Genomic DNA, 12,850 nt, shown 5'->3' with positions numbered 1-12,850 from the left:
CCGGACGGCCGTCACGTGGCCCAGACGGCACCCGCGTGCCCCGGCGGCGGCTGCGGGGCGCGCGCGCGCGCGCGCGGCCTTCTGGGAGTTGTAGTCCCGTCGCCTGGTGGACTCGCCTGTCAGGACCGATCACCACGTAGCAAACGGTTGTGCTGAGGACACAACACAGCCCTGTGGCCTTCCTGCGGAAAACGCTCCACTGATCCCATCCCAGGGGGAAAATGCAGATGAACCCAAATTGAGGGACACCTGCTAAACAGCTAGCCAGCTCGTCCCGTAGTGTCAGCGTCACGAAAGACCAAGAAAGACTGAGTGACTGCCTTGGATGGAAGATAAAGAGATGGGCAACTGAAGGCTGCTCGTGGGCCTGGCATTTTGGGGACAATTGGCAAAGATTGGATCTGCACTGTACATTACATAGCGGTGTTATAGCTGCGCCCAGTCCCCCAAGGGTGATCTTTGTCTGGGGGTCATATCAGAAAAGTCCTTTTTCTCAGTAGACATACACTGAGATATTCAGGGGTTGTGATGTGATGTCTGCAACGTAGTCTCAGATGATCCACAAGCTAATGGTAATCACAATACGTAGCTACCGATAGCGGGAGAAAGAAAATGTGGTAGGATGTTAGCAGGTGATGAATATGGGGTAAATATAAATGACGTGCAATGTAGTCCTCTTGTAACTTTTTTCTTTAAACTTGAAACTTTTCAAAATAAAAAGATTTTAGAAGTTCTTTATAGGCTCTTCCTCCACATATTTCAAAATAAAACCAAAATTGAAACTAAAATAAGAGGAAGGAAGCCCAACAGGATTAAGTTTTCCCATGATCACTGTGCAACAATTTTTTGAAAATACTAAGAACAACGTTCTTTCAGAAAAGGTGTTTTCTCCTTAGTGTGACCTGGCTTTGCCCTTTCGAGGGATGTTGACAAGCATGTGATGGCCCTGGCTGTGGAGGAGGGCCTGGAGGCTGCAGAGTGAAGCTGGCACCGGCTCCAACGAGCCTCAGGGCTGGTCCCAGGCTGGTTTGACTGAACGAAGTGGACGAGTGTGGTTTGCGTGAAACCGTCCAGGCAGGAGGAGAGCTGCACACAGCGATGGGGAAGTGAGAACAGTCCCGGGGACGGAGGGGTGGTGCTGGGGAAGCCCCTCTGGATCCTTCTGTCCTCCCCCCACTCAGGAACGCAGCAGACGCAGGTCAAAGGTGGGATTGATGGGGTTCAAGGTGGATGTGGCTCATGCCACTCACTCAGTGGGGATGGTGGATCACATGAGATGCGTGCTCACACTCCCCTGCTCAAAATCTGGATGGGCTGCCCTCGACAGAGCCCAGACTCCTCAGCTGGACAAGCCAGCCCTTCCCAAATTCCTATCGACCTGAGCTCCCACGAAGCTCCTCCCCAAGCCCTTTCCCAGGTTGCCCTGCCCTCGTGGAGACTCTCAGATGCGATGCGGCTGGCCGCCCACAGCCATGATGCTTCTGCCAAATACCCACTGTCTTAGGGTCTGTGAACTTTGGCAGAAATGCTGCTGTAGAAGTGAAATATCCTGGGTCCCCCATGGTGTTGTAAGCACCCGAAAGCGGGGGAGGGGAGGGTGGGAAATACCCTGTGTGGTCTTTTAGTGCTAGGGACCTCAAGAAACACTTCCTAATCAAATTAACAGTCTTCCCCCCAAAAGATGTCATCTCTCCCACCTCAATAGAATGAGACGGAGCAAGGGCTCCAAAATAGGCCAGAGGATCCTGGGAAAGAGGACGCTTTGAGAAGGGCAGCTCTCCATGAAGATGGATGCGTCCTGGGGAAGTGCCAGGGGAAGCAGAAGTCCGTGATTACAGGACCTTCCCGTGGCCACCCAGGGGTGTTTCCAGACCTAGGATGCATCCCCTGACCTTGACTCACAGACCAGGGGTGGGGGTGGGGGTGGGGGTTGGGGGGCGGGCAGGTGGTGGCTGGCCAAGTCTCTGAGCTGAAGGCCTGGGATTGCTGGGGCCACAGACAGCTCTGCAGAGATGGGAGCACTGCTAAGAGGCCCCAGAGACTGATTTCAGGCCCCTCTCCATGGAGCAGTGCCCTCCAGCCACCTCCTCAATGCAGAGCTGAAACCAGGCCCCTCGCGGTTCCGTCAGACCTCTCTAGTTTGTTTCCTCACTTTTTTTAAAAAAGTTATCTTTTCCAACTTTTAAAAAAATTAATTTATTTATTTATATTTGGCTGCATTGGGTCTTCGTTGACACACGCGGGCTTTCTCTAGTTGGCGAGCGGAGGCTACTCTTCATTGTGGTGAACAGGGCTCTAGGCATGCAGGCTTCAGTGGTTGCAGCACGTGAGCTCAGTAGTTGTGGCTCGTGGGCTGTAGAGCGCAGGCTCAGTAGTTGTGGCGTGCACGGGCTTAGTTGCTCCACGGCATGTGGGATCTTCCCGGACCAGGGCTCGAACCCGTGTCCCCTGAATTGGCAGGCGGATTCTTAATCACAGAACCACCAGGGAAGTCCCTGTTTCCTCACTTTTAAAATGGATTGGGGACTTCCTGGTGGCGCAGTGGTTAACAATCCGCCTGCCAATGCAGGGGACACGGGCTTGAGCCCTGGTCCGGGAAGATCCCACATGCCACGGAGCAACTAAGCCTGTGCACCACAACTACTGAGCCTGTACTCTAGAGCCCAGGAGCCACAACTACTGAGCCTGCATGCCGCAACCACTGAAGCTTGCGTGCCTAGAGCCCGTGCTCCGCAACAAGAGAAGCCACCGCAATGAGAAGCCCGTGCACTGCAACGAAGAGTAGCCTCGCTTGCCGCAACTAGAGAAATCCCACGCGCAGCAACGAAGACTCAATGCAGCCAAAAATAAATAAAATAAAAATAAATAAATTTGCTTAAAAAAAAAGAATATTAAAAAAAAACATGATTCTATCGTACAACCCAGCAATTCCATGGCTAGGTATCCACTCAAGAGAAACAGAAGCATATGCCTACACAACCCTTCACATGAGACTGTGCACAGAATCTTCACTCACAAGGGCCCCCAACTGGAAACCACCCAAGTTTCCATTGACTGATGTACAAAACAAACAAAACAAAACATGGTCCATTACAACATAAGGTCATTCAGCCATACAAAGGAACGCAGCACTGACACACAACAACACAGATGAAACTATAAAACACGATACTCGGTGAGAGACGCCAGACACCAAGGATCACACAGTGAATGAGTCCATTTATGTGAAACGTCCAGAGCAGGCAAATCCACAGAAACGGAAAGCAGGTGAGTGGGTGCAGAGCTGGGGGAGGGGCTGGGTGGGGACAGGAGTGACCCCAACAGGCATGATTTCTTGGGGGGGGCAATGGAAATGTTCTAAAACTGGATCGTGATGATGGTTGCACACTCGACAAATTTACTGAAAATCTTTGAACTGCACATTTAAAATGGGTGAATTTCATAGTATGTAAATTATACCCCAATACAGACTCTTTAAAAGCATTGCCCACCCGGGCTTCCCTGGTGGCGCAGTGGTTAAGAATCTGCCTACAAATGCAGGGGACACGGGTTCAAATCCTGGTCCGGGAAGATCCCACATGCCGCGGAGAAGCTAAGCCCGTGCTCCACAACTACTGAGCCTGTGTGCCACAACTACTGAAGCCTGCACACCTAGAGCCCGTGCTCTGCAACAAGAGAAGCCACTGCAATGAGAAGCCCGCGCGCCACAATGAAAAGTAGCCCCCACTCTCTGCAACTAGAGAGAAAGCCCACACACAGAAATGAAGACCCAATGCAGCTAAAAATAAATAATTAAAAAAAAAAAAAGCATTGCCCACCCATCCTTAATGTGTGTTTCTGAGTAGCTTGCTCCCTCTGCAGGCCCCCTTCCCAGCAGCTCTAGTGGCCTTACCAGCTGCTACAGAACCTTGATGGAACCCCCAGGGCGAAGGAGCTGTGGGGCCAGGAAATGGACTCCCCAGCCCTTCTCATGAGAGATGTTGGAACAAGGAGCAGTCAAAGAGAAACTTTCTCAAGCCACATGGAGAGAGGACCACAGAAGTTAATGCAAGGAAAATAAGAGTTCTCCAGGAGCCAGCCTGTGGTTGCCCCAATCCCATGCCCAAGGAGAGGCAGAGCTGAAGCACAGCTCTGCCATGTGGCAAGTTGGGCTGTGTTGAAATGACTTCCTACTATGGGGGGGTGTTGGTTGGTGTAAGAATGCCGCAGAGAGGGAAAGAATGCAGTCGTGGGGATCCTGAGGCCCGGCTCTGCCTGTGGGCCCTCCCCCCACCCTGTGGAATACCCACATCCTATGTTAGAGAGCAGGTGTGCCTGGCCCAGGCCGGAGGCAGCAGCCTGATCCTCAGTGTGGGTGGGGGGCCCTCTATGGAGTGTGCTGGGGTCGGGGGTGGCCAAGAGTGGCTGAAGACTTGCTCTTCCCGCCGGCCCACCGTGTGAGCACAGCTGCTGTGTAGCGAGGCCTCAGGAACAGAGCTGTAGGCAGGTGCAGTTCACCCTTTGCACGAATCTGTCTACCGATGCGGCGTTGGCCAGTGTTAGGATGGCACCCATCAGGAACTCCTTCCCAGTGGCCAGGTTTGAGACCTCCCTGGGGACCAGCACCCAGTGCCATATGGCCAGGCCTGCTAGGCTCCCCACAAAGGCCTCAGGGCCATCAAACCCGCCCCCAATGCTCTCGTGCTCCTGGCCTAGCATGAGGGAGCCCCCCGGAGGAATCTCATAGCCTTCCCCAAAGCGGGAGCCAGTGGCCACTAGCCTTCGGCCCATGTGGAGCCAGTACCTGCCCAGGCCCAGAATGGACGTCCAGATGACACACACATGGTGCCAACAGCTGTCTGGCAGTGGCTGGAGGGGCAGCTCCCTGAAGGCCGGGTCTCCAATCACAGAGTGGATGGAGCCGGGGGGCAGGGAGTCTCGGCCATGCAGAACCAGCTTGTCATTTTCTTTGCTGGTGTACGAGAGGAGGGTGCCCAGGTGGCCCAAGGCTGTGCAGACCCAGCTGCAGACAGACAGGGCCCGTAGGCCAGTGAAGAAGCCGGGCGGAAGAAGATCACATTCACAGTGGACGCGTTCGGAAAGATGAGTGCAGGGCCCACGTTGCAAACTAGAAACAGAGGGGCGAGAGTCAGCCCACACTGCAAGGGGCAGCGGCTCACTTATTCTCACGTGATCAGCCTCTTACCGGTGGGAGGACTGAGAAGAAGGACACCTGGCTGAGCCACACTCCTCACCAGCAGGGGGCCCTGGATGAGTGTCTGTGGCTGCTGGAACAAATCCCCACAAACACAGTGGCTCAGAACAACACAAATTTGGCATCTCACAGTCTGGAGGTCAGAAGTCCCTGCAGGTCTCCCCGGGCTTAAAATCACAGTGTGGGCTGAGCTGGTTCCTCTGGAGGCTCCAAGGAGAAGCCCTTTGCTGCCCTCTGATGTCTGCTCCTGCCCTTGTATCTGATCCCTGACACTGAGCCTCCTGCCTCCCTCTTATAAGGACCCTGTGATGACACTGGTCCACGGGATAATCCAGGATCAGCTCCCATCTCAAAATCCTTAATCACACCGGAAAGTCTTCTTGTCACGTGAAGTGACACATCCACAGGGTCTGGAACCAGGACATGGACATCTTTGGGGGCTTCCTGCTGACCAGACTTCCTGCCAGATCTGCTTGCCAGAAGAGTAGGCGGGGCAGGGGTGGGGCACCCAGCCAGAAGCTGGGGGCAGAGCCAGGGAACGCACATTTCTAGGCCACTGGCCCCTTGGGTTCCAGGGTGGAGGGCGTTCTGTGGCCAGCCCCCACCTCCTCTCTTCACCTGGGGGCTTTTGTCATAATCTTTGGCAGTGGTCCTCAATTGGAGATGACTGTGCCCCTGGGGGACATCTAGCAGTGTCTGCGGACAGTTTCGGTTGTCAGAACTTTGGTGGCCCCCAAACCTACAGCCCCCCTTTCCCGAGACCCCTGGTGGTGCCCTCCAGGTCAGCCCGTCAGCCCTGTCTTACTGGTGAGGCCCCTAGAACCACACAGATGGGGAGGGACCTGCTTCAGATTAATGGGCCCTGTGGGCTGCAAGGCCAGACAGGGAGCAGCCTGGTCACAGCTGAGAGTTCAAGCTGAGCGGGCATCTAGTAGTCGGAGGCCAGGGATGTTGCTTAACACCGTTCAATGCCCTGGACGCTCCTACAACTAGGGATTACCCGACCCCAGACGCCAGTACAGTAGTGCCGCCATAGAGAAACCCTTACCTGGAGATGAGAGGTGGCAAAGCAGAACCGGCTTTGCAAAGGCCGGGGGGCCTCCATTGGTGGGCACAGACCCCATGGGATGCAGGCCAGGGCCCTGCAGAGATGGTTCCTGCTGGCTACGGCTGAGGACGTCCTTGGGACCCCACCAGCCCTGACCAGGGTGATCACCAACTCTGAGTGGGCATTTACTGCCTGCGGGCAGCACCTCACTGGTGTGTGCATTGGGTGGCCTGACCTGCAGGCAGGTCATCACCTGGACGGTTCCTTTCTTTGAGGGCGGGTTTTGTGGGGTGTAAAGCAGTGTCTTCTCCGCTAAGCCTGGGGAGAAGTCCTCCTGGAGGGGACTGGAGGCCTAAGGAGGCACCAGAGGGAAAAGTGGACACTGATGGGGAAGGGCAGGCCACGGTGCTTACTCTCTCCTGGGCTCTCGGTGGGCCACGTCTGCTGGCTGCCTGGGCCTGGGGACTCCTGCGTCTCTTGGAGACAGCGAGCGAAGTCCAGAGGTGGGTCCCTGAGCTCAGGCGGAGCTCTGGGTGCCTGCCTGCCTGCCTGCCTGCAGCTGTGGGGAGCTTGGGCTCGATGGTCTAGGTGGGGCCGGGGTCACGCGCAGGGCGGCGGTGCCAGGGCTGGCTACTTGCAGCCGCCCCTTGAAAGCTGCCAGCCTGGCGCCCTGGCTCTGGACGAGGGGCATCAGGCGAGCCAGCATGCCGTGCACGGCCCGCACGTCCAGGGCCAGCAAGAGAGGGCGTTCCTCTGCTCCTCCTGCCCCTTCCTCTCCTGGGCGCGCTGCTTGCTCCTCTCACTCAGGGCGGCGCCCAAGGCCAGCAGCCTGTTGTCCACCTTCTGGCCTCTGCACTGAGTCTTCCACACCCAGGTCTTGAGGTGGCCCAGGTCGCCCTGCACGGCGGCCTGCAGCTGGCTGAGTGCCAGGGCCACGGCCTGGCTCTCGTGGGCCAGGCTCCAGAACCAGGCCTCCATGATGAAGGACAGGTTGTAGTTGCTGGCGATGCCCTGCAGGTGCTTTAGGGTTGCCTCTTGGAACCTCCAAAACTGTAGAGAGGACACAGGCACTCCTGGGGATTAGATCCTCAGGGCAACGCGGTGAGGCGGCTGATCACTGCCACTAGCCCCCTCGCACCAAGCTAGAGCTCGCAGCGGCAGACAGCCCCAGGTCTGTGCTGCAGTGGGTGAGGGCGCCACAGGCGGCTCCCATCCCTCCCCGAGCGCCACACTCTTTACCCCTCGACCCTCAGGGTCCTACCTGCCAGCGAGATGGCTGTGCATGGGGATCAAAGTGGGGAGTGCTTGGCGCAGCCCTGATGCCTGCAGGGCATCCGGGAACTGGCCACGGACCCGCACAGGAGTCTCTGCTCTGTGGGGGACCCGGGACATTGCTCCCCATGCCCAGCGGGCTGGCCCCCACCACCCCAGCACACCTGCAGCTACACTCCTCAGGTGGCCCCCAGCTCCACCCACCCTCAGCTGGCTCGGCTTTAGAACAAACTCCCCAAACCCATTTTGCTATTCCAGCCATAGGTGAAAACAGGCAGCCGATAAGACCTGCAAACTCTACGCTGAGCCCATAGAGCACAGAAGCTTACTACTGTTTCTATGACTTCTGTGCTTTGTCTGGTGTCAGTTAAAAAAACTCTACTGCCCCCAACAGTGGGTATACTCACCTGTGCTTCTAGTCTACAGAGCCTCTCAAGGAATGGTTTTCTTTGCCTCTCAGGTGCGGTTTCTTGCAACAAAGCCCCACATAGATATATGGGCACAAAAATGAGGAAGAAAGGCAGGGTTTTCCTCCCCAGGCAGCCCATTCTGAGAAGGAGCGAGAGGCACCCCGGCTGCAGGAGAAGCCATCTGCTTGGAGCTCCTGCCTCCCCCACGCTTGCCCACCTCTCCTGGGCAGTGGTTTTCCTTCTTCCTCTCTGGCTTGCAGTCAGGTACCTCCTGACACCTTAACAAAAGGCATTTGCTCTGAAGACTTGGAGGTTCCCAAGGACACAAGCTTAAAACAGATGCGAACAGTTTCTCTGGAAAATAACTCTACTGGGTGCAAGCTCTGGTCCAGCTGGCTCAGAGGCAGACAGGGGCGATTGTTTTAGCAGGACCACACGGACTCATGTTCCCAGAGAAGTTGAAGCAGGACACGGATCCCAGTGGGGGGCGGGGAGTCCTTAGAGCCAAGTCTGCATCAGGGACAGCAGATCCGATGAGGCCCCTCTCTTGCCCTTGGACAAGGCAAAGGAAATGGGATTGGAGCCACTTACATTTGTCTTGGGGCCCAGGTTGTGTAGTGGGCTGAGTGGTAGGTCTCAGTCCTAACCCTGGTGCCTGTGAATGGGAGTTTATTTGAAAAAAGGGTCTTTGCAAATGTAATTAAGGATCTTGAGATGAGGTCATCTTGGATTATCCATATGAGTCCTAAAATGTCTTTCTGAGACAAAGAGAAGATCACATGGGGAGAAAGCCATGTGAAGATGGAGGCCGAGGCTGGGGTGAAGCTGACACAGGAGTACAAGGAGCTGGGCGGGGCAGGAAGGATCCTCCCCAGGAGCCTTTGGAGGGAACGTGGTCCTGCTGACACCTTGATCTTGGATTTCTGGCCTCCAGAGATGCAAGGGAAAAATGTTCTTGCTGTTTTAAGCTCCCCTATTTGTTGCCATTGGTTACAGCAGCCCCCGGAAACAAACACAGGCTGTCTAAGTAAATAGGGGGCGTGGGACCTCATTCTAGGGCCAGGTCCATGGACAGTTGTGACCCAGTGAGGGGAGCAGGATAAAACCATGGTCAAGGCCAAGACTTGCAGTTAAACAAGACGGCTGTGCAGAGAAGCTGGTCTCCTCTCACTCCTCAAGCGTCACTTTGATGGCAGCAAAGGAATAAAGCCTGAGGGAGACACAGGGCAAGGAGAGCAGGCAAGGAGAACTGACCCGGCGGAGCAGAGAGAACTGCAGAGGGGAGCCCGAGGGGCAAGCAGCGTGTCGGTGTCCTGGGGCTGCTGCACCCGATGACTACCCTGGGGGGTGGGAGCAGGAATTCATTCTCCCACGGCTCTGGAGGCCGCAAGTCAGAAATCAAGGTGTCAGCAGGACCACACTCCATCCGAAGGCTCCTGGGGAGGATCCTTCCTGCCTCATCCAGCTCCTGCTGTTCCTGTGGCAGCATCACCCCAACCTTGGCCTCTGTCTTCACATGGCCTTCTCCCCTGTGTGTGTCTCCTCTTCTGTCTAACAAGGACACCAGTCATTGGATTCAGAGCCCACCTGGATAATCCAGGGTGATCTTATCTTGAGATCCATAACTTAGGTACGTCCGCAAAGATCCTTTTTCCAAATAAGGTCACATTCACAGGTACAGGGATTAGGACTTGGACGTGTCTTTTTGGGGGCCACCATTCAGCCCATTACAGGGAGGTTTGAGAGGCTGGGGGGTGTCCAGGGATGGTGGGGGGCTGGGGCGAGGTGCAGGCTGGAGTGAAGAGACTCATGTCAGTCTGGATACAGAGTTGCTGGACCCCTGTCTCCTCCCTGACCCCCTGTGCTGGGCGACTGCTCCTGCACACCAGCCCAGCCCCAGCACGTAGTCCGCTGGCTCTCTGGAGCCGCACTATCCAATACCAGAGCCCCAGCCACATGCGACTGTTGAGCCCTTCATGAGGCTAGTCTGAGTGGAGATCCGCTGCAGGTGAAAAGTGCACACTGGATTCAAAGACTTAGTACAAAAAAGGAATGTAAAATACCTCACTATCAACAGATTTTATGTGTGATTACATTTTAAATTTTATTTATTTATTTATTTGGCAGCACCAGGTCTTAGTTACGGCATTCGGGATCTTCGTTGCTGCGTGTGGAATCCAGTTCCCTGACCGGGGAGGGAGCGTGGAGTCCTAACCACTGGATCACCAGGGAAGTTCCATGATTACATGTTGAAATGGTAGTATTGTGGATGGACTGGGTTAAATAAAACACATTATTAAAATTAACTTCAGGGGCTCCCCTGGTGGCGCAGTGGTTAAGAATCTGCCTGCCAACGCAGGGCACATGGGTTCGAGCCCTGGTCTGGGAAGATCCCACATGCCGCAGAGCAACTAAGCCCATGCACCACAGCTACTGAGCCCACATGCCACAACTACTGAAGCCTAGAGCCCATGCTCCGCAACAAGAGAAGCCACCGTAATGAGAAGCCCGCGCACTGCAACAAAGAGTAGTCCCTGCTCGCTCCAACTAGAGAAAGCCCACGTGCAGCAGCAAAGACCCAACTCAGTCAAAAATAAATAAATAAATAAACAAATAAATAAATATATTTTTAAAAATAAAAAATAAATAAAATTAACTTCAGGACTTCCCTGGCGGTCCAGTGGTTAAGAACCTGCCTTCCAATGCAGGGGGCGTGTGTTCAATCCCTGGTTGGGGAACTAAGATCCCACATGCCGCGGGGCAACTAAGCTTATGCACTCTGGGGCCCATGCAATGCAACTACTGAGCCCGCGCACACTGGAGCCCACGCGCCTCAACTAGAGAGAAGCCTGCGTGCTGCAACCAAGACCCAAAGCAGCCAAATAAATAAATAAATAAAATTAACTTCACCTGTTTCTTTTTACTTTTTTTAGTATGGCTATAAAATACTTAAAATTAAATATGGGACTCACGTCATAGTTGGATTGGACAGCGTTGCACTGGAGAAAGACTCCAGGTCTGCAGGCCCCCGGGCACAGAGACAGGGGCTTTCCTTTCAATCTCTTTCATCATCCATTCTTTTTTAAAAAAATTTAGTGGAAAGCACACATATCATAAAATTCACTCATTTTAAGTGTAATGCTAACAACAAGGTATTAAAATAAATGTCTACCTATTGGACTGTGAAAGTCTGAGGGTTCTGCCAGCTTCTGGAAAGCAGCAGCCACAGCCAGGCACCTGCCCCCAGGCTGGAGAGGGGAGGGAGCTTCTTTAGCCCCAGCAGAAAACCTGCACTTACTGACAGGCAAGAGCTTCCCTGCACCCCACCAAACAAAATCCCATCCACAGGTGAGACAGAAATCTGCCCAAACAGAAGAGAAACTGGGAGACGTGCAGAGGGCCAAGGAAAGGCTCAAAGGCATTCTAAATAATACCCTCAGAGAGATAAGAAAAGCTTTGTGTCCACAAGGCAAGAAACGGGGACTTCCCTGGCGGTCCAGTGGTTAAGACTCGGCGCTTCCACTGCAGGGGGTGCGGGTTTGATCCCTGGTCAGGGAATTAAGATGCCGCATGCCTCATGGCCCAGCCAAAACAAACAAAACAACAACAAAAAAACACAAGGCAAGAAACGATGCTGTGAAAAAAGAAATAATCAGAAAAGAAGAAGTTGCTCTTGGAAATGAAAATTATGATTTTCCCCAAAATCAAAAAAGTAATAAAATGACTAAATAATAAAATAAAATAAAATGCAAACAAATAGATAAGTATAACAGAAAAGCTAAAAGGCGAAGTTAAGGCAATTTGTCAGAAAGAAGGCAAAAAGGCAAAGAGATAGAAAAGAAGAGAGAAAACATTGGATTGAGATCAATCTTAGAGAGTGAGACTACAAGATATAGTGGAGGAAATTTTAGGAAGACAATACAGGAAGGTGCTGCAGACAAGGGTACCCATCATTTCAAGACCACATGGCAGAGAGCGCCAGGTCAAGGAACGGGGCCTGACTCCAAAGCTCATCTTGCCAAGTGTCAGACACCACAGATGAGATCCTAAACGTGTCCAGAGAGAAAAACCTGGTCACATGCGAAGGATTGGGACTTTCTCCAGAGGGCTGTGGGCCACCTCAGCAGCAAAGCTGGCTGCCAAAGACAGAGGAGCAAAGTGATTTTCATTTAAAATTAAGCAGTCAGAGTGGGTGGTTAGCCCAGATGGTTAGAGCGTAGTGCTGATAAAATTGTGCATCTAGCTCAAATGTGAATCCACCTGGAGCAAAGAATAAAGGCATTTTTCAGATATGCAAAGGCTTAAGAAATTTATCCTCTGTGCAGGATCTCTTGAGAAGTTACTGGGTAACAGGATTCAGGAAAATGTGGGGAATAGAGAAGGAAGCTGTAATAGGAACCGGGAGTGAGAGCACTAGTCCAGGAGCGGCCCGGGAGAAGTTCTCGGAGAGTCCCAGCAAGGCATCATCCTCCGCTCCTCGCTCACTCGCACCCACGTCCAACCCATCCGGTCCAGCCCAGGTCAGCTCCTTCTCACCACCTGGCCCACCCTTGTCCACGCACCGGACGCCCCGCGGGGCTTTCTGCATCCGCGGTTGCCCCCTACCGTCCATTTTTCTAACTGCACCCAGGGTGGAGCTTTTAAAAGGAGACCGCTCTTGGTCACTCATTTTCTTACTCTCCCTAATTTTTCTTACCATTATCTGCCATCTGATGTATTGTACGTGTACTTTATTTGCCCCCTTGACGTGTGAACAGGAACTTTGCTTCATTCTGTGCCCTGGAAGAGTGCTTGCTACCTCAGCAGGCAATTAGTTAATGTATGTTGAATGAATAAATGTTTTCCATGTCACCTCAACGGCCTTCTGGGCTGAAATAGTACCTCTTTGAGAAGTCTTCCCAGATCGCTCCCCAAGGTTCTGCCAAG

At 53.6% G+C, this 12,850-nt stretch overlaps 1 protein-coding gene across 1 annotated transcript; it reads right to left on the bottom strand.

Moving 5' to 3' along the window:
* Positions 1-4,464: 4,464 nt before the first annotated feature.
* Positions 4,465-8,062, bottom strand: PTX4 (pentraxin 4). Its single transcript, XM_067708486.1, is given in 7 exon segments — positions 4,465-5,045; positions 5,048-5,107; positions 6,243-6,393; positions 6,478-6,594; positions 6,796-6,981; positions 6,984-7,292; positions 7,922-8,062. Coding segments are annotated over 7 exon segments (1,545 nt in total).
* Positions 8,063-12,850: the final 4,788 nt, after the last annotated feature.

Source organism: Pseudorca crassidens, chromosome 15 (genome assembly GCF_039906515.1).
Source record: "Pseudorca crassidens isolate mPseCra1 chromosome 15, mPseCra1.hap1, whole genome shotgun sequence".
NCBI classification, from domain to species: domain Eukaryota; kingdom Metazoa; phylum Chordata; class Mammalia; order Artiodactyla; family Delphinidae; genus Pseudorca; species Pseudorca crassidens.
This window is presented reverse-complemented; position numbering and strand designations above follow the sequence as displayed.